Below are 22435 nucleotides of genomic sequence, written 5' to 3'. Positions count from 1 at the left end.
TGATGGTTAATTTGCATATTACTCTTTTATTAGGTAGGATTTCTGTTAGGTCAGCCTTCTTGACCTACATTACCGTAATTCATTTCCTCTCCTACACACTCACTTTAATTTATTTTATTCACTACTTAAACTAGCAGTTACATGAATCTTGTTTGTTTGTTTGTTTGTTTGTTAATCCTTACCCAAGGATATTTTTCCCATTGATTTTTTTTTCTTAGAGAGAGTGGAAGTGGTGGGGGGGTGGGAAGAGAAACATTGATGTGAGAGAGACGGGGATCGAACCTGCAACCCAAGTAATCACCCTTGACCAGGAATCAAACCCGTGACCCTTTGGTGTGTGGGCCAGGGCTCTAAATCCACTGAGCCACACTGGCCAGGGCTACATGAATCTTTCTCCATTTTTTAAAAAATATGTTTTTATTGACTTCAATTTAAAGGAACAGAGAGGGAGAGAGAGATAGAAACATCATTGATGAGAGAGAATCATCGATCGGCTGCCTCCTGCACACCCCACTACCAGGAATCGAGCCCGCAACCCAGGCATGTACCTGACCTAGAATTGAACTGTGACCTCCTGGTTCATGGGTTGATGGTCAAACACTGAGCCACACTGGCTGGGCTCATTTTTTTAAATGTGTTTCCTTCAGATTTCATATAGTATAACTTACAGAAAATGCACATTCTCTAATATGCATTATTTGGAAAAGATAGTCTTTTCATGGTGAAAGAGTTCAGTGTCAAGAATCTGATCCAGTCTTAAATGATGTAAAGATTATTTCTGTACTATCTACTTTAAACATGCGAAGGCTCACGTTAACCCACCAGGTTCATTTCACATCTAAATCGCTTTTATCAAACACATTCCATACTTTTAACCCCTTCCTATGAATTTTGATCCTTATTAATTTCTTCCTTGGCTCTGTATATTGTACCAGGAGAAACATGCATTTGTTTTAAATATTCTGTGTTTATTCAAATGTATATATGTACACATATATAATTTTTCATTTGGTCCTGCCTAACTCAGTTGTTGAATGTATTGTGCTAGAAGAAAGGTTGTAGCGTCAGTTGCTATTTGAGCATGTTACTTTGGACTGTTCCATGGATACAGACTTTGCTTTTGCCTTCAGCTAGCAACTCTAGAGGGAACTGAGGGAAGGAGCTTGGTATAAAACCATTACAACTGGAAAAAATAATATAGGAGTTTCTGCTTTCTTAGTATTCATCCTCATCCTCCTCCTACTGGTATTCAGCCTAATCAATATGTCTACAAAGCAACATTTACAAAGATAAATGACCCAGATCCAGATCATATCAACAGCTTACCATAATAAAATAGATTTTATCCATCACTTCTCGAATATGCATCATGGCTATAAGTAGCCTATATCAGTTTGTATCATTCATGCATGTTGATGATGCAGAATACATTTTTATACATTTCTTTTGGCCCATAGTAGTAGTCATTCTATGACTAACCAGAAGCACATGAAGAGTAGCCTGATATCCCTAACATTTTACAGGAATTATAGACTATTGAATAAGTAATAAAAGATAAAGCTGCTTTTAAGTATAGCTAGCAATGCCAATAAAATAACTTAAGAGTCTAAATCTATAAAGCATCAGGGCTGTTTTTACCCAGATCTTGTTTAGAAACCCTTTTTCTATATGCTAAGTTTATTGTTTTTTGTACAAAGACCAATATAAAATAACCTAGGTTTGAATTGAACCAGGTTATATTTTATATACTTAGAAAAATCAAACTGAAACATTTTTTTTTAAATATATTTTATTGACTTTTTACAGAGAGGAAAGGAGAGGGACAGAGAGCTAGAAACATCGATGAGAGAGAAACATCGACCAGCTGCCTCCTGCACACCCCCCACCGGGGATGTGCCCGCAACCAATGTACATGCCCTTGACCGGAATCGAACCTGGGACCCTTCAGTCCGCAGACCGACGCTCTATCCACTGAGCCAAACCGGTTTCGGCCAAACTGAAACATTTTATGATGCCTTCTTCCCTCTGTTGATAGCAAGAAAATTATATTATTCAATTGGTAATGTGATATATTCAGTTATTAATAAATCTATTCATGGGCTCTGTGTTAGAGAAAATATGCATGTTGGTCAGGCAACTTTGTCACTGTTGCACAGTGCACCACCAAATAATATCAAACCAGAAGCCTGTTTATCAATAAGTTAGTGGATAAGTACTTTGGGGAGCTTACAACAAAGTATTTGCATGTTATTGAGAGGGTTGGCCACATGAACTGACAAAATTATCTATACTAATAAAAGGGTAATATGCTAATTAGACCAGGTCGACTGGACATCTTCCGGACGTCCGACTTCCTTCCGGACAAAGCCACGGTGGCAGGGGCCGAGGCAGAGGCGGTTAGGGGCAATCAGGCAGGCAGGCAGAGGCGGTTAGGGATGATCAGGCAGGCAGGCAGGTCAGCAGTTAGGAGCAAAAGGTCCCGGATTGTGAAAGAAATCCAAACTTTCCAAGGTGGAAAGCAGTTTGCTTTTATGAAATGATATAAGAAATCATGTCTGTCTAGGCTAAAGAAAAAATATTGCAATGGATAAGGTACAGGTGACCAAAAGTTATAATTATTTGACCAAAAACTTCAGGCAGTGAAAACCTTGACTATGCTATTGCCTCCCAGATTCATAAGAACCAGTTGTTGTGTGCTTTGCTTTCCTGGTCCCCTTCCTCCAGCTGGGCATCTATTGTACTTTCATGCAACCAGAATGCTAGTAACTTAGAAGTACTGCTTCTGCTTCGGTTAAAGATGTCCACTAAGCTTGACTTAAAGTTCAAGGTCATAAGTAGAATACATAAGGAAGGAATATAAGATAGTAAAAATATTCTGGCTCTGAGATAAGATACTTATATTTGGACTATTGAGTGGAGTTTTGTTGTTTAGCTAACAGAGATGAAGAGGTACTCTCTGGAATGCTGACAGTGTGCTCTTCCTGAAGATAAAAAGTTGAGTCTTACATTGTTTCAGTGGAAATAAAAAATTAGGCAGTAATTAGAAAAATAGAAACACATAAAAATCTTCATTACACTGTCACTGTCATTTATTTTTTTCCTACTCAACACATACCAAAAACTTGTTGGTAGCTGTTGTTTTTAACAAACGTCCAGTGTGAATCATCATTCCCTTGCTGGGTATAACCCCTTCTGTACACCTTGCCAGCTATTGTAATGGACATATTTTGGACATAATTTCTTCTTAAATAGCTTTAAATATTTTAAATTGGTATAGCATACATTTACCAACTTGAGAAGATGTCTGAATTACTTCATTACATTTAAGATGCAATTATGGTGTAGAGCAGTGGACAAGGAATCTTGAATTTTTTTTCCTGTCTGCCTCTGTCAAACTGTACAATCATGGGCAAGTCACCATTACAATGGGACTTAATTAGTGATTTGAATATTGTTCTCATATAAGAGAATTCAAGTCAGTATTAAGTCTTTCATTAAGAGGGAGCTATCAGGTTGAATCATAATGAAATTGCTAATTCTATAAAAAGTAAAAAAGATCACATTTCTGTATTATATAGAAAATATTTTCCAGTTCTTAGTCTGAGCACAGTCTAGGAGAGTTTGTCAGCCAGAGCATGGATTCTGCTCTGGATGGGAGCGTGGGATTGGAAGTGGAGGGAATTGCTGGTCCTTCAACAAAACTATAGTTTTGATGCCAGGGGTTATGACACACTTGTGTCATGGCCTTCCTACTTTTAGTAATAATTCTTAATTGTTCATTGCTACTTTGCTTAAAACAAAACCCTGGGGTGTAGATATATAAATCAGAGGTTTGCCACCTAGTGACCTGGTATAGCTGGTGTATAGTTTTGGTTTTGAGGGGGTTTTGTTTGGGGCGGGGGTGGGGGTTGCCTTTTTTTTTTTTAATTGAATCAGTAGACAATCCTATCTAATAAAGATGGAATATGCAAATTGACCGTAACTCTGCAACAAAGATGGTGGCACCCACAGCCAATAGGGAGGGAATATGCAAATTGACGTGACAAGGCGAGTGGCAGAAGGTGGCTCCGCTCCGGCCCGAGTGAAGGCGGAAAGGCGGGGGCCAGAGCGAAGGCCCAGGTCCCGGGTGCCGGAGGGAAGCCAGTGCCAGCAGCCAGGGAAAGGAAGGCCTATTCTTTTTTTTTTTTTTCTTTTTTTTTTTTTTTTATTAAAATAACATTTTTATGCTTTTTCAATTACACACTTGAAGAATAACAGCACCTTCAACAGAATTATCTTTAGAACAGTGGTGAACTATAGAAAAACACACATACAATACAAATACTTCCATTGGGGGATTAGCTACCAGAGGGTCACAAATGTACTTTTTCCATCTAGGATGAGCATTATCTGATCTATTATTGAGATAACTTACTCCCTGGAAGGATCCCACCCCTTTCTGCCTGTTTCCACTGCCCCTGAATTACCTCCCTTCCTCAACTACTCTGGTCTGGGCTGTGTCAGAGTACCCCCTTTGGTCTCCTGGTTTCTACTCTTTCATGGTGTTGCCAGAGAGGTATATGGCTACACAGCTTTCCTGTCTAAAATTCTTCAAGGACCCTGCTTCTTTTGGGATTCCATGGCATTTTGTACATGTCTTTTTTTCTCTCTCTCTTTTTTTATTTATTTATTTATTTATTTATTTAATTTTATTTTTTTAATTTCTTTATTGATTAAGGTGTCACATATTTGTCCTCATCCCCCCATTCCCATCCCACACCCCTCCCCACGGATGCCCCAACCCCCTGTTGAACTTAACCGTTAGATAGGCTCATATGCATGCACACAAGTCCTTTGGTTGATCTCTCCCCCCTCCCCCCACCCTCCCCTATCCTCCCTCTGAGGCCCGATAGTCTGATCGATGCCTCCTTGTTTCTGGTTCTGTTCTTGTTCCTCAGTCTATGGTGTTCATCATTTCCCCTAGATGAGTGAGATCATATGTCACTAGATATATACTTATAAGAACTGAATGTGAGACGAGCAATAATAGTTATGCTGACAGGCAAATGAATCAGTCTGTAGTGAGTTTCTTTCTGGGCCAACAGTTCTTTTGAGACGCAATTTCAATGTCCACCAGTTCCTTATGTGTACATGTCAGCACTGACCCCTCAGCTCTGGATGGTGGCCAAATGGTGGCAACGGAGGTCCGACTCCCTCTGGTTTGGTCTCGGCCGGACCCAGGGGCACGGCTTCACCCGGACTAAGGGGCACGTGGCCTCACCCAGACCCAAGGGGCGCGTGGCCTCACCCGGGTCCGGGACCCAGCCTCACCCGGATGGATCCAGGGGCACACGGCCTCACCCGAACCCAGGATCCGGCTTCACCCGTACCCAGGGGCGCATGGCCTCACCCGGGCCCAGGGACCCAGCCTCATCCGGGTCCAGTGGTGCGTGGTCTCACCCGGACCCAGGGGCGCGTGGCCTCACCCGGGCCCAGGGACCCAGCCTTACCTGGGTCCAGGGGCGCGTGGCCTCTCCCAGAACCAGGGGCGCGTGGCCTCACCCGGAGCTAGGTGCGCGAGGCCTCACCCGGATCCAGGGACACATGGCCTCACCCAGACCCAGGGGTGCGTGGCCTCTCCCAGACCCAGGGGTGCGTGGCCTCACCCGGACCTAAGTGCTCGAGGCCTCACCCGGACCCGGGACCCAGCCTCACCAGGATCCAGGGACACATGGCCTCACCTGGACCCGGGGGCGCGTGGCCTCTCCCAGACCCAGGGGCGCGTGGCCTCACCCGGACCTAGGTGCGCGAGGCCTCACCCGGATCCAGGGACACATGGCCTCACCCGGACCCAGGGGCGCGTGGCCTCTCCCAGACCCAGGGGCGCGTGGCCTCACCCAGACCCGGGACCCAGCCTCACCCGGATCCAGGGACACATGGCCTCACCCGGACCCGGGGGCGCGTGGCCTCTCCCAGACCCAGGGGCACGTAGCCTCACCCGGACCTAGGTGTGCGAGGCCTCACCTGGATCCAGGGACACATGGCCTCACCCAGACCCGGGGGCGCGTGGCCTCTCCCAGACCCAGGGGCACGTGGCCTTGCCCGGGCCTAGGTGCGCGAGGCCTCACCCGGATCCAGGGACATATGGCCTCACCCGGACCCAGGGGCACGTGGCCTCTCCCAGACCCAGGGGCGCGTGGCCTCACCCGGACCTAGGTGCTCGAGGACTCACCCGGAACCAGGGACACATGGCCGCACACGGACCCAGGGGCGCGTGGCCTCTCCCAGACCCAGGGGCGCGTGGCCTCACCCGGACCTAGGTGCGCGAGGCCTCACCCGGACCCGGGACCCAGCCTCACCCGGATCCAGGGAAAGGAAGGCCTATTCTTGCACAAATCTTCATGCATCGGGCCTCTAGTATTTAATAAATTATTTCACCTAAAAATCTGACTGAGTAACTATCAACTAGTGCTGAGGACTTGGGATGGAGCATGTACTCCATTTCCAGTTCACCAGAGCCCCTACCTCTCTCACTATTACTTTCTACTTTACTTGACAGGTCCCTGTAGACATTTGAGTTTGTGATTCTCTTGCACTGTCCAGTAGGACTTCTGTGGTGATACAAGTGTTCTATATTTGTGTTGTCCAATATGGTAGGGGCTAGCTACATGTAGCTCTTGAGCATTTAAAATTAGCTGGTGTACCTGAGGAACTGAGGTTTTAGTTTTATTTAAGTTTACTTAATATAAATTGTTGCAGCCTGGCCGGCATGGCTCAGTAGTTGAGCCTTGATCTATGAACTAGAAAGTCATGGTTCAATTCTGGGTCAAGGCACATACCCAGGTTGTGGGCTCAATCCCCAGTGTGGGGTGTGCAGGAGGTAGCCAATCAATGATTCTCTCTCATCATTGATGTTTCTGTCTATCTCTCCTTTTCCCTTCCTCTCTGAAATCAATAAAAATATGTTTCTTAAATAAATAAATAGTTGCATATTGCCAGTGGCTACCATATTGAACAGTGCAAGGAGATAATGGAGTATTTTCCTTTATTGGATATTTCTTACAGAGTGAAAATTAAACCTTAATACATTTTACACTCTCTTTTCTTAAATGCCAAATCTAAATGTTAGCATATATCACTGTAAATCATATGATTTGACAATCAAATTACCATCTCTTATTAAATACAGTCTAAAACTTCTTGTCTCTTTCCTCCCTGATTTGTTTAACACTTTATATCACATGCCTGTTCTAGGCCCTGGGGACATAGGCTGTTTTCATAAAGCCTGTGAATAATAAATATTTGTAAGAAACTCTTATTCAAGTAATTTAATATTTAGTATCTGTAATCTTTCCAGTAGCTCTGCAGATAAGAATTTAATTTGATTACTTGTCAATTGCAAGCCCTAAAATCTTTTTATTACCCATTAAATCCACATTCTAATAAGCTAAAATGTACTACTGTTACAATTCCTCTGAGAATCTCTCCTTGTCCTAGTCCCCAAATACTGAAACTTCCTATAAATTTACTGTTTTAAATTAGGCATCATCAGAGCCTTTTCATATCAGTAAATCAGCTCAGTGTGCACCTGTTTATTACCTCACCTGGTCTTTCTTTCAGCTTTCTTTCCATCTGCTCCCAAGCTGGTTCTTCTCCTGAAATTTCCTTTTTGGTTATCTGACCTTGGGCCGCCACGTGTATTTGTTTTCTCTCACAGATAGTCTCAGTGCTCTGATGTGTTCCTGCTTCTCTTTGCCATGAAACTTTTAAGTATGTCATTTTAAGTACAGCTTATCACTTTAAGCACCCAGTCAGTCAACAGTGACTGACACTTTATACTTTGCGTCCGGAAGACAAAATAGGCTGGGCGCTTAACGTGTTAAATTGCAATCAAGTGTAGCTATAGCACAAATATAGATGAATGCTAAAAAAAAAAAAAAAAAATGATATTTACATTATAAAATAACTTCTACATGGCAGTTGCTCATGTAAACACTTGTTGTTCAATTTTTTTGTAGTTTTTTAATTCTGTAGTTGATAATCAGATTAGCAAGGCATTATTACTTAGGGTTTTCTGCTTAGGCATGAAAATAGTCTACTTATATAAAGTGTAATGAAGCTTTTTAAGTAATTTTGATAAAGGTGATTATGGACTGTGATTATAGCCTAAAGACCAGTGACATTGACTAAATAGGAATCTTTTTTATTTTTCAGTGTTGTAAAGGAGAATGTACTCTTCTCTGTGTGTGTGTTTAGAATTGGGTTAAGTAGAGATATTATTCAGTTCTTTGGCCCTTTAGGAGACTGTATAGAAGGAATTGTATACTTTTAGGGACTGTATAGATTAACTGCTTGAACTTTGAAGTATACAACAAAGACCTGAGTTCCAGTTCTGTTATTGCTTACCTAGAGGCCTGGTGCACAAATTTGTGCACAGGTGGGGTTCCTCAGCCTCGCAGGCAATAGGGGCCAATCAGGGCTCCTCTTGCCCAGTCCCGATCTGGCCGGCCAGAGGTTGGATGTAGGAGCGCACTGACCACCAGGGGGTAGCTCCTGCATTGAGCATCTGCCCCCTGGTGGTCATTATGCATCACAGCAACCGGCCATTCGGTTGTAACTGTCACTTAGGCTTTTATATATATAGATATGAGGAAAGAGTAAGATTGAGATGGTAGGTAAAACTTTTAACAGTTTCCAGCACATAGTAAGTGCTCTTTAAATGTCTGTTATTATTTGTAATAGTTGTAATTTTATTAGTGTTGTAGCTTTAGTTATGTAGCCCTTGAGCTTTTTCTTTATTGAGAGGAAGAGATAAAACTCTTAAATAATAATTCTAGGAAGACTAGTAATTCAGTGAGTCCTAGCCTTCTAAGAATGTGGAAGTATCATAATAATAAAAGGCCAAGAGGCATCACGACCAAAACGACCAAACGACCGGTCGCCATGAGGTGGCATTGACCACTTCTCGGTCCCTCCCCCCAACCCCCACAAGCAGGGGCGGGGCAGGACTGGCAAGTGGGTGAACTGCTGACCTCTCGGTCCCTCACCCTGGCCCGCAGGCTCCGATGGATCAGCGATGGTGAACGGGAGGACCGGGCTGGCTGTCAGGCTGTTGGGATCACCAGCTCATCCCCGGCTGCTCAGGGGATCAGGCCTGTAGGAAAGCGGGCGCCTGCAACTTCACTTCCATGAGCGTGCCCGGGCGGCCGCTGATAGAACGTGCTGCCCGTGCCGGGCCGCTCACACCGGGACGGGTAGGTGGCAGGCGTGCCCCGCAGACTCAGTCAGTTCCTCAAGCCCCCACAGCAGCGGCAGTGGCGGCACCCGCTTTCCCTCAGGCCTGAGCCCCAGAGCAGCTGAGGATGAGCTGGTGATCCCAATGCCCTGACAGCCCAGCAGTGGAGACGGCATTTGGCCTGGGGACTGGTGAATAGGCAGAAAATGGCCCTGATCGCAGGAGGCTAGGCCTAGGGACCTTACCTGCACGATTTAATTGTGCTCTGGGCCTCTAGTATTATATATTGTCCTGAAGTGGTAGTAGTAATTAGTGCCAAGTGTGTGTTTTTGAATGGTTTATAAAACAAAGGTCAAACCAACCTAACTGAACTGAATAATCGCAGAATATTATTTTTCTATTACTGTTCCCTTTTTTTCATTTTTTAAATTTATTGATTAGAAAGAGAGAAATATCGATTTGTTGTTCCATTTATTTTTGTATGTATAGGTTGATTCCTTTTTTGTTAAACAACTATCCTTTATTTTACCACGTATTTCCTATCGATTATCAAGACCTGTCTAGTCTGCCTTCAGAGACAGTCTCTTATCTATCCCCCTGAGCAGCTGTCTTCATTCAAACACACATCACCTGTTACCTGGATGTATAGTGACCTTCTAATTAAGCTCTTGTCCCTTGCCTCTCCAGTCCATTTCAAACCATCTCACATGTTGATTAACTGAGTAATCTTTCTAAAACACAAACATAGTCTTCCCCAGGTTTAATCTCTACTTTACCCTTTCCCACATTGGCTAATTCTTACTAGTATATGTGCCCTTACTGGGGATTGAACTCAAAAACTTAGTATATCGGGACGATGTTCTAACCAACTGAGCCAGGGCCTCTGTTGCTGTTTCTTGAAAATAATAGCACATCTTAAATTTTTCTGAAAAAGGTAAGGCCCATTTTTTAAATGGTCAGGATAGTGAAGCTTTTAGCTTGTTTTCAGTCCTGCCTGAGCAGCCTGTAGGCATACAGTCCACCACAAATATTTCCAAATTATATTATTTGGTACAAGCCCAGATGAACCTTATTTTCACTTTGAAGGCATGTTGAGGTCAATGATGTTTAAATTGGTGCATTGTTCAGTGGTGAAATAGAGTTGCAACTTGTTCTGACACTCCATGAAATAATGTTAAATGAATTATTTAGTGTTAAGTAAAGAACCCTGCTAAATTATTTTAAACTATTCAAGGTTAATTAAACTATTTTAAGGTTTAGTCTTTAAAAATTTGTCATATTTTCAATCCATATATTAACCTTTTAAGTTTTGAATCATAAGATTCTCTTTTAATTAAAACAAACTTTAAATGTATAATAAAAAGGTTAAAATTTTACATGAGCTTTTTATTTTTAAAATGTTAGTTAAGTGTATTTCTTTATATATTTAAAAGATTAATAAATACTTTGAGGATAAAATGGCATGACACTCTTTGGATGATGGCATCGGCTTATAGAACTGTTACATTAGAATTGAAAGTGTTCCGCATGAACTGAAATCAGGATGCAGTGGCTGCAAATAAATTCTTCAGATAAATTCAAGTATAAGAGTATGACAAGAATAAGCTACCATTTATAAAGACACCTAAACAAACTGAAACCCTAAGGAATTTTCAAATTGTGAAATAGTGGGAAAAATCATTTAATGTGGATGGAAGGAGCTGGTAAATGCTTCCCTATTTAAATATCTCAAGGTTAAATTGTGAAGTGAGACAATTGAAACAGTGAAGATGATTTAGTGGCAGCATAACAGATTACCATTTAGAGAGGCCATACCCCTGAGAACTGAGTGTTTTAGAGGACAGGACCAAGGTTAGAACACAAAAAGGTATTCAGGAAAAGGCTGCCACTTAGCTATATATATATATTTTATTTTTTTTTTTTTCTTAATGAGTTACCCAGGCTTAGTTCTAACACTTTGTAAACATTCCTATTTGTTTCCACTTTTTTACCTCTAAAGATTTTATCTCGCAGTCACTTTGAGACATCCTGTCTGCTTGGAGAAGTTATTTGCACTCAGTCTTCTTGCCTGACCTCTTGTAAGCATGAGCAGTCCTGCTCCAGCTTACCCTCAAGTGCACACCTTGAAGTTAACTTTTATGTCATGCCAGCATGCAATCATTTGCCATAATACCACTGCCCGGTCTCTCTTCAGGACTGCAGTAAATTAATTATGGAGAAGCATTTGTTTAATGTTGGCCTTCCACTAGAACAAGTCTTTTCCTCACTGCAGCATTCCCAACCTCTGACCTAGCGCCTGGCAGAGATAGGCACCCAGGAAACACGTGTTGCATGATTTCCAGGAGGAGGCTCCTTCTAAAATCTGGTCATGGCACAACTGTAACCTGATGTAGATGTGGGAGATAAGCAAGGACTAGAACCCAGAGGGATGTGAAGTCATGTTGAAGAAGCTTGTGGTTTATCTAAGAACAGTTAATAGGCCATTGAAGGATTGTAAGTCAAAGTCCATCTTTGGGTGGACATCTATCTCCCTTCTAGACCTCTAGGTAGTGCTTTCTTCATGGTTCATAGAAAATGTATTTGTCACATGAAAAGCAAAGTAATATTTGATTTATAGTTATATAAATAATTTCTATAGACATTTCCAGAGTACTTTTCTTACACTTTATAAATACAATAATTTTATGTATTTAAAGATTAGGGAAGGATTTATAAATAATTAGAAGAATGAAAATATTTATTTTTCAATGCAGAAATTACTATACTGAATTTGGATTTGTTGTAAAAACAAAATAGTATTTATTAGTATAGTTTTCAAATTAAAAAAGCAATTAGTAGATATATAATATCTCCTGAGTAATTTGATATGTCTAAGAATAGCCAGAAGCAAATAGATAATAAACTTCATCCAAGGAATTAAATAATCTACACTAATAAAAGAGAAACATGCAAATTGACCATCACTCCACTACACCCACCAGCCAATCAGGAGTGAATATGCAAATTAACCCAACAAAGGTGTCGGTGGCCACGGAGCTGGAGTGAGCAGGAGGCTTGGGTTGCCCCCGGTGAAGGAAGAAGCCAAGCTTCCCGCCTGCTCTGGCCAGCCCTGGCCTCCGCTCAAGGCTACAAAGTTTCAATTATAGAAGACAAATAAATCCCAGATACCTGCTTCCAGCCGGTCTTGGCGTCCGCTCAAGGAGGCGCTGAAAAAATAAAAATAAAAATAAGGAGGGCTGGGAGCTTGGGTCACCGGCGGGTGTGGCCAGCCTTCGAACAGCCATCAACCCCTCACCCAGGCTGGCCAGGCACCCTAGTGGGGACCCCCACCCTGAAGGGGTGTGGCCAGCCTGCAAACAGCCCTCAGTCCCTCACCCAGGCTGGCCAGACACCCCAGCGGGGAGCCACACCCCCATGGCCCAATCCCTGTAAACAGGCAGTTGAACATCCCTCGAGGGGTCGCAGATTGGAGAGGGTGCAGGCTGGGCTGAGGGACAACCCCCCGCCCGCCGTGCACGAATTTTGTGCACCGGGCCTCTAGTAAATATTATTAGAACTGCAAGTTGTGCTTTGGTAGGAATTTTAAATGAAAATTATGTTTAGTTCCTATTCTAATGAGCCAAAGAATTTAAAGTCCCATTCAACTAAAGTAATATATGATGTTAAATGTGTTGCTTTTATTTATTTAGGCTTAAGCAACAGGAATTTATTTTCACACAGTTCTGGATTCAAGACTAGAGTGTCTGCAGGATTGGTTCCTTCTAAGGGCCATGAGGAAGGGATCTGTTCTAGGCCCCTCTCCTTGTCCTGTGGACAGTCATCTTCTCTGTGTCTTCACATTGTGTCTCCTCTGTATGTGTCAGTGTCTGAATTTCCTCTCCACCGTCATCTTGGATCCTTGAACATGCATTGCTTTTAAATGACCAATGTTTTTCTGCTTTTAAACTACCGTATTTTCCGGTGTATAAGACGACTGGGCGTATAAGATTTTCCTGGGTTAAAAAGTTGTCTTATACGCTGGAAAATACGGTACACACACACACACACACACACACACCGTATTTTCCGGCGTATAAGACAACTTTTTAACCCAGGAAAATCTTATACGCCCAGTCGTCTTATACGCCAGAAAATATGGTAACCTTCCAGGAAATTATTTTTTCTTTAAGAAAATATACTTCCTTTCTGATTATAAATGTAATAGATGCTTATTGCAGAAAATTTAGAAAACATAGAAATCTTAAAATGAATTAATTCTGCCTTGGCGGGTTTACTCAGTGGTGAGAGAGATGGCCTGTAGACCAAAGGATTGTGGGTTTGATTCCTGGTCAAGGGCATGTACCTGGGTTGCGGTGTTTGATCTCCATCCCCAGTAAGGCAGAGGCAACCAATGGATGAGCCTCTCTCACATTGATCTTCTCTCGCAAAAAAATCAATGGAAAAAATGTCCTTGGGTGAGGATTAACAAAACAAAAGAGACAGAAATGCATTAATTCTGATCTCTTCCTTCCCACCTTTCATGCACTTTATTTTCTTAATAAAAAACAACAAAACACCTTTTTTGTTTATTGAGTGGGCAACTTTCTATCATGGTTGTCAATTTCTTTGCTATGACCATTGCATCCCACTAGTTTCTTTTGGGTTCATTTTCCTTCTTACTGAAAAAGTTCCTTGATTAGTTCTCTCAGTGGGGATCTATCAATGATAGACTTACTTTTTGTTCAAAAATGCTTTTATTTCACTCTTACCAGGTACTCTTCAATTATAATTTAGCTAGATGTGGTTGGCAATTGTTTTCCTTGTAGTGCTTTAAATATATTCTTTTATTCTGATCTTACTGATGAGAATTCTAAAGGTACAATGATACATTTTGTTGTTTAAAAATAGTCACTATGAAAAACTGTACTTTTCCCCCCTTAAAACATTTTTTTAGATTTACTGTGCTGATATAAAAAATGAATTCATGTAATTTTTAAAATAAGGAGTAAATGGTAAAATGTGAGTCATACAATATGATAACATTTAGTCCAAAACAAAATTACCTTCGATTGCTACTTGAATATATACATATACTGGTCAAGTATTATGTTTTATAATATGTTGTACACAGTGTCATGTATATTTTTGGCTTTTTTTCTCTCCAAAAGTGGTATTTTGAGCCGTGGCTGATGTAGTTCAGTGGTTAGAGCCTCGACCCACACACCAAAGGGTCGCAGGTTTGATCCCTGGCCCTAGTTGGGTTGGGTGCAGGAGGCAACCAATCAATGTGTCTTTCTCACATCGATGTTTCTCTGTCTCTCTTCCCTAACCCCCTTCCTTTCTCTTAAAAAAAAAAATCAATGAAAAAATTACCTCAGGTGAGGATTTTTTTAAAAAGGTGGTATTTTGAGTTATATTTTAATTTAGAGGGAGTCCTAAAATAGACTAGTGCAGTCCAATAATAATTGCTTTGATGATGGAAATATTCTATGTCTGTATTGTCTGATAAAGCAGCCACTAGACCATGAGTGGCAATTTATTATCTTTTTATTTACCCTATCTCTTACTAAGTGAATAGAATTTCTGAATTAATAACTTGATTAGTTTTAGGCCAAATGATTTAAGATACAGTAATTCATTTTTACATGCAGATTTTTTTCCAGAAATAATTTGTTTTAATAAAAGTTTGACTATCAGTATATGGTTAGAAGGAAGTTGTAGAATCACAGTGAGATTGTATGTTTAGCCTATGGTCTGGTTTCTACATTATAGTCGTATATTCAGTGTGTTTTTGAAGTATTATATTAAGGTTGGTATGTCTTCTGAGGTTACTTTTTACTTATTAAGTATTAGTTCTTGAGGAAAAAGAATTATAGGACTAACTCTTCAGATTTCACTCTAATAATAATAAACAAGGGAGTTTGTTAATAGTGCCTTTTATTTTTCAGATTGCAAATAGAAGAATCTTCTAAACCTGTACGGCTATCACAACAACTGGACAAAGTTGTGACAACCAATTACAAACCTGTTGCCAATCATCAATACAATGTAAGTCTGTCGTCATTATGTTATACGTTTTCTGTATCATAGACCATGCTATCATGTGCTTGAGTTATCCAGACTTAGTAAGGGATATGATAGTTTGCCAAGCTTAGAAAAGATGTTCACTCTGTATCCTAAGTTATACTGTTTAAACTACTCTTGTAAGTTTTTCAAAGAAATAAAACACTTCATTTTTTCAGTGTTTCTAATGTTTTAAATTATGGTATCCCTAATAAATAATAGTTTTACTTTTTTTCATTTTTTAACAGAGTTTTTAATGTTTTGACAAAAAAATTTAAAGGTCATGAAACAATGGTAATTTTTCCCATTGATTATTAAAATTACTTTGCATAGTTTCAGCTTGCACAGGCATTTTTACGGTCTCACATGACCATGCAAAGTGAGGACTGCCCTTATGTTCATAAGTTTTGTTTTCTATGGGGTTTTTCTTGTTAATCCTCACCTGAGGATATTTTTCTTACTGGTTTTCAGAGAGAGTGGAAGGGAGGGGAGAGGGGAAGAGGGAGAGAAAGAAACATCGATGTGAGAGAGACTCATCAACTGGTTGCTTCCTGCATGCGCCCCAACTGGTGGTGGGGATCAAACCTGCAACCCTTCAGTGCGAGGGCCAAGGCTCTAACCACAGAGCAGTACTGGCCAGGGCTGCCCTTACATTTTAAACCTTTTTTTTATTGAAGCATATCATATATACTATATATATTGTATTCTACAATGTATAATACATGCATATATCCTATATAATAAAGAGGTAGTATGCAAATTGACCATCACACCCTCACAAGATGGCTGCCTATGACCAGGCCGGCATGGGGGTTACTGAGGAACGACCAAACGACTGAACAAGCAGGCTGCATGGGGCGACAGGCCGGCAGGGGGAGCCATGAGGGGCGACCAAATGAACAGCAGGCTGCATGGGGCGACCAGGCCAGCAGGGGGGTTGGTGAGTGACGACCAAACGACTGAACAAGCAGGCTGCGTGGGGCGACCAGGCCGGCAGGGGGGTTAGTGAGGGACGACCAAACGACTGAACAAGCAGGCTGCATGGGGTGACCATGCCGGCAGGGGGGGGGGCAGTTGGGGGCCATTATGCTGGCAGGAAGGGCAGTGAGGGGTGACTAGGCTGGCGGGGGGTGCAGTAAGGGGTGACCAGGCCAGCGGGGGGTGGGGTGCAATTAGGAGCGACCAGGCCAGCAGGGAGGGGGCAGTTGGGGGCGACCTGGCTGGCAGGGGGGGCAGTTAGAGGTGATCAGGCCTGCAGGGGGTGGCAGTTAGGGGCCACCAAGCAGGCCGGGGAGGGGGGTGGCAGTTAGGGGCGATCAGGCCGGCACGCAGAGGCGGTTAGGGGCGACCAGGCAGGCAGGGGCAGCAGTTAAGGGTGATCAGGCTGGCGGGGAGGGGCAGTTAGGGGCGCCCAGGCAGACAGGCAGATGAGCGATTAGGAGCCAGTGGTCCAGGATTGTGAGAGGGATGTCCGACTGCCGGTTTTGGGATCAGGCCTAAACCGGCAGTTGGACATCCCCCAAGGAGTCCCGAATTGAAGAGGGTGCAGGCTGGGCTGAGGAGACACCCCCTCCCCCGTGCATGAATTTTGTGCACCGAGCCTCTAGTTGTATACATAAATCTACTTTGTGCCAGGTACTATTCATTTAATCATCATACGTACCCTATGAAGTAACTATGGGTATTATCCTCATTTTATAGATGAAGTAACTGAGAGACACCCAGGTTAGCTTACTTGAGATCACACAGCTGATAATTAAGCGATCCAGGTATTGAACCCAGGCAGCCTGGTATAGGAGTTTATTCTTAATTAACCAGTGTGCTATGTTGCTGCAGGTCATTAGCAATGTTACCAGAACTAAGGGTTTTGAGTCTTGAAGTACCTGTTATGTAAGGAAAAATGTGATGATTCTCTGAAAATAAAATGAAACCTAAGTTAGCAATAAACAGTTGATATCTTGTGTTGTGCTTTGTTGATCAATATCTTCTTAATACTGAGTTTAAGAAGAAATTAGACTCTTTAAGACTGGCCTGAACTACTACTTTGTCTTTTCTTTTGTTTTTATTTAGTTTTATTTTTTTAGTTTTTGAACCACTACTTTATGATAGTTGAATTTCTTACAGTTATTTTAGATGAGGTGGCAAATGTCAGGCCGGCATCCTCAGTAAGCAGAATGCTGAAATGTAAGAAGGTAAAATCCTGAGGATTGTGATTAACTGGAGTGCACATGCCCTTTCTAAAGACATTCAAATTTTAAAAATTGCTACACTATGTAGATTAAATAAAGCAAGTCAAAATTCAGTTACATCCAAGCAGGCTTTAATTTAACTGCCTCTGGTTATGCTTTAGGAAAAAAATTAAACTAAAGAAGAGGACAGGCAAGATAAGTGAAGACAAAATTGTCAAATTATCCAAGAGATGTATTTTTCTATTTTCTGTTGAGACAGGTTGATAAAAGTCTAATTTTTCACCCTCTTCTATTTTCATCTTGTCTACTCTTAAATGGGAATACATGCAATTTTCTGAAGCCAAGTGGAAATACAGAAGTGTAAAATATTACAGGTCTTAATTGTCTGCCTTTCTTCATTAGTGTGCTACTCCTATAGCCCCTAACTATGCTTTTTTTTTCCAATTATGGGCCAAACTTCTGTATACAGTTTCCACTCCTGTATATGTTTTTCACAGTGAGGACAAGGAAGACCGCACTTTCCATAAGCTGTAAAGAGATGTAATTTTTCTGAGGAGAAGTTTGGTCAGAAAGACAAGTGCCCAAAGATGTATATGCAGTAGTGTTTATCTCTATTCTTTAAGATAGGAAAAGATTGAGACAAATGTTCAAAAATGAAGATTAGTTAAATACTTTAACACTCATTAATTTTGGATAAAAGAAGTAGAGTGTCTTCTAATTTTTTTTCTTTATAGATATATATAGATATAGATATAGATATATATAGATATATATATTGATTTCAGAGAGGAAGGGAGAGGGATAGAGAGATAGAAACATCAATGATGAGAGAGAATCATTGATCGGCTGCCTCCTGCATGCTCTGCATGCTCCCTACTGGGGATCAAGCCCGCAACCCAGGTATGTGCCCTTAACTGGAATCGAACCCAGGACCTTTCAGTCCACAGGCCCATGCTCTATCCACTGAGCCAAACCAGCTAGGGCTATCCCTTTATAAACGTTTTTTGAATTGTCACAGTGAGTACATATAGTTTGAATTGTTACAGTGGGCAGTAACACTTTTCTGTTGGGATGGTGTTGCGGTCCTTGTCTTCTTGAAGGAACGATTTCAATCAAGAGACAAAGTGCAGCAAAGCAAGCAACATTTAAAGGCCACAGCAAAACACACTTAAGACAGTGAAACAAGGAAGGACATAGAAGAAGCAACAGGAGAGCCTAGGCTGGGCCGCTTTGGCTCACTGGGAAGTCAGAGAAAGGGGGGCCTTAGAGACAGGTTCAGGGACTTAGCCCAGGACGAGCTGCCACTGCCCATTACTCCCCTGATTGTAAATCTTGTGGGGTCCCTTAGAGCAGCAGTCACCAACCTTTTGGACCTCACAGACCATCAGTGGTTCGTGAACCACCGGTTGGCGACCGCTGCCTTAAGAGGGAAGGAGACGGGGAAGGGAATGGCACAGGTGTGCTTTCCAGAGCTTGCGCTGAGAGTATTTATCTTTCTCTCACAGGCAGAAATCTTAAGGGAGGTCTTTGAGGAGGGTCTCAATAGAATTTCATCAGCTTTCCAGGTGTGCTCTTTCAGGGTCATAGTCTCCACTGATTAGTTCACACCATGGCGGGGGTCATTCGTCAATGCAGTTGGTCCTGAGGCAGCCCCAGTGTCACTTGTCTGGTTTTGGTGCTTTTCTGAGCCTGGAGCTGAAATATAACTGAGGCCTACATGTTATCTTTTGAGAGACAAGTCCAGGGGTCTAAATCACATGACCAGTAATGTGAAAGGTCGAGGGGCCAAACCACATGACCAGTGATATGCTGAGGGAGAAAGATTAGTGTGGGGGTGAGATCCTTATTTTCTCGGTTCTGCCTGTTGCTAGACACCGAGGGCTTTCTGCCCTGGTGATTCCCGGTGCATGGTCCATCATCCTTGCTCTGCTCGTGTCTGTGTAACTACCTATTACAATGGGAAAGTTAAAAAACTATGGAAGGGTATTAGTACTTAGCCATGACAGTATCCTACCATAGTTATCTAAGAACTAGAGACCCAGTGCACAGGTAGGGTCCCTAGGCCTGGCCAGAGATCAGGGCTGATCGGAGCCTTCCAGCTGCCGGCCAGGGCCTTCCTTCCCCAGCTGCTGGCTCCTGGCCAGGGCCTTCCTTCGTTCCACGCCGCCCTCTGGTGGTCAGCGCACGTCATAGTGAGGGATAGAACTCCCTAGGGGACACTTTGCACATTAGCCTTTTATATATATATACTAGAGGCCCGATGCACAAAATCTGTGCACAGGGAGGGGGGTGTCCCTCAGCCTGGCCTACACCCTCTCCAATCAGGGACCCCTCAAGGGATGTCCGACTGCCCATTTAGGCCCAATCCCGGTGGCCCAATCCCTCTCACAATCCAGGATTGCTGGCTCCAAACCACTCGCCTTCCTGATTGCCCCTTACTGCTTCTGCCTGCCAGCCTGATCACCCCCTAACCACTCCCCTGCCAGCCTGATCGACACCTAACTGCTCCCCTACCGGCCCAGTTGCCCCTAATTGCCCTCCCCTGCGGGTCTGGTCCCCCCCCAACTGCCCTCCCCTGCAGGCATGGTTGCCCCAACTGCCCTCCCCTGGAGGCCTGGTCCCCCCAACTGCACTCCCCTGCAGGCCTGGTCTCCCCCGACTGCCCTCCCCTGCAGGCCTGGTCCCTCCCAATTGCCCTCCCCTGCAGGCCTGGCCGCCCCCACCTGCCCTCTTCTGCTGGCCCGGTCACCCCTAACTGCCCTCCCCTGCCGACCTGATTGCCCACAACTGCCCTCCCCTGCCGGCCATCTTGTGACAATGTGGGGGCAGCCATCTTGTGACGACATGGGGGCGGCCATCTGTGACAATGTGGGGAGGCCATCTTGTGATGACGTGAGGGCACGAGGGCCACCTAGGCTTTTATTAGTATAGATAGATATAGATTGTCATCTCTCAACAACAGATGTTTTTTAAGTGCCTGCTTGTACCTCAGATACCTACTTCTGCTGAACCAAATATATAAAATTCCTGTCTTTGAGGAGTTATTGTTTCTTTCAGTCTCTGGTTGTGCCTTTTCAGACCCAATAGGGTATATCTCTATTTCCTTTGAAGTAGTGAGTCCACATTTCTACTATAACCATTTTTTTTCTAAATTCCACTACAAGAATCGGTCTTATTATACAGCTACATATGATAATTTCTGATGCAAAAGAAAAATCTCTTAGGTCAGTCAAAGCTGGCACCTTGTTACTATCAAATCTCTGATCTTCCTCTAGTTCATATTCTTAGTGACATTGGCACTATAACTTTACCTGGCAGGTATAGAAGATAGGTTCCAAATGTTGTATTTTCAGGATGTTTTTACATTTATTTATTTATTTATTTTTACTAATAAAATATGAATACATTGTATTCTGAACTCCTTATTAGGATATAAATCTGTAACATCCACTTTAAAGACTTTTTAACATTAAGTGACCTTTCAGTTCATTAAGATTTTGTTTACACATAAACAAAGATGGACTATAACTTGCCACATTGCATTATTTGCATGTTTATTAATTTTCCCATGGAAGTGTATCAGAATGGATGGAGGTACCTGCATAGCTTTTAAAAACGTATTCAGTATTACAGCATAATATCAGCTATAGGAAGAGTATAAAACTTTTATTATTGTTAACAAAAAAGGACATTGATTTTTTAAAAGATTGTGAAACATCAACATAGTTCAACAAGAATAACTTAGTGGTTGTATAATTAAGACATTAATAAAAAATGTTAAACTCAATATAATGTTTTCAAGGTTTTGCCAGATAGAGCTATATAAACATGAATCCCAGTACTTTATTTTAATAGTTGAGGTTCTTTGAATACATTTTCAGGATAAAAGTAAGGAAACAAATGAGTGCAAAAAATAAAAAAGGGCCCAGCTCAGTGGTAGAGCGTTGACCCATGAACCAGGAGGTCACGGTTCCATTCCAAGTCAGGGCACATGCCTGGGGACATGCAGGAGGCAACTGATTAGTGATTCTCTCTCATCATTGATGGTTCTGTTCCTCTGTCTGAATTCAATGAAAACTTATTAAAAAAATAAAAGAGGGGGTGGAAAATGGTATATGTATTTGTAAAAGTATATCTCTGCATTTGATCAGAAAGAAACCATCTTGCATTTACCCCTAGAAATTTTCCATCCACCTATATAAAGTAATCTCCCAGTATTTAAATTCCCACTTTGTACATGAAGCTATTCTAAGCATTACATTTAAATTTATCTCTTTAGTTCATGAACTATCTGGGATATAATACCTACATACTTATCATTCAGAAAACATTTATTGGATTAAAAGGAAATATACAGCCTAGCGGTTTCACAGTGGTTAGAGTGTCAGCCTGTGGAACAAAGGGTCATGGGTTCATTCCCAGTTAAGGGCACATACCTCCCTTGCAGGTTCAATCCCTGGCCCCCAGTTCAGAGCATGCGGAAGACTACTTATCGATATGTCTCACATCAATGTTTCTCTCTCTCTCTCTCTCTCTCTCTCTCTCTCTCTCTCACACTCACTCACACACACACACACACACACACACACACACATCCTTCCCTTCCATTCTCTCTTAAAAAAAAAAAATCAATGGAAAAAATATCCTTGGGTGAGGATTTAAAAACAAAAGAATTACCGTATTTTCCGGCGTATAAGACGACTGGGCGTATAAGATTTTCCTGGGTTAAAAAGTCGTCTTATACGCCGGAAAGTATGGTAATAGTAAATAGGCTTTTCGCCCAAGTCTCTCTCATGAATAGAGTGTCAGGTACCATATTTTCTGGCATATAAGACGACTTTTTAACCCAGAAAAATCTTATACGCCCAGTCATCTTATACGCCGGAAAATACGGTATATAATTAGCCTTATATCTTAATTTACTTCTTCCTTGAAAGCGTGACCCTGAAAACTCTCCCCTTACCTATGACCTGTCAGGTTTCTTCCCTAG

At 42.2% G+C, this 22435-nt stretch overlaps 1 protein-coding gene across 4 annotated transcripts in view; it reads left to right on the top strand.

Moving 5' to 3' along the window:
* Window positions 1–22435, top strand: part of GTF2F2 (general transcription factor IIF subunit 2) — a 201318-nt gene that overhangs the window by 120620 nt on the left and 58263 nt on the right. For all 4 annotated transcript variants that reach the window (XR_008556733.1, XR_003619086.2, XR_008556732.1 and 1 more), the window contains exon 6: window positions 15142–15241. Coding sequence is in view for 1 of the 4 variants with exons in the window: in XM_008145558.3 (XP_008143780.1) it covers window positions 15142–15241 (100 nt within the window). In the remaining 3 variants the exon portion in view is untranslated. The remainder of the gene's footprint in view (window positions 1–15141; window positions 15242–22435) is intronic.

This window comes from Eptesicus fuscus, chromosome 8 (assembly GCF_027574615.1).
Source record: "Eptesicus fuscus isolate TK198812 chromosome 8, DD_ASM_mEF_20220401, whole genome shotgun sequence".
In the NCBI taxonomy this organism is placed as follows: domain Eukaryota; kingdom Metazoa; phylum Chordata; class Mammalia; order Chiroptera; family Vespertilionidae; genus Eptesicus; species Eptesicus fuscus.
This window is presented reverse-complemented; position numbering and strand designations above follow the sequence as displayed.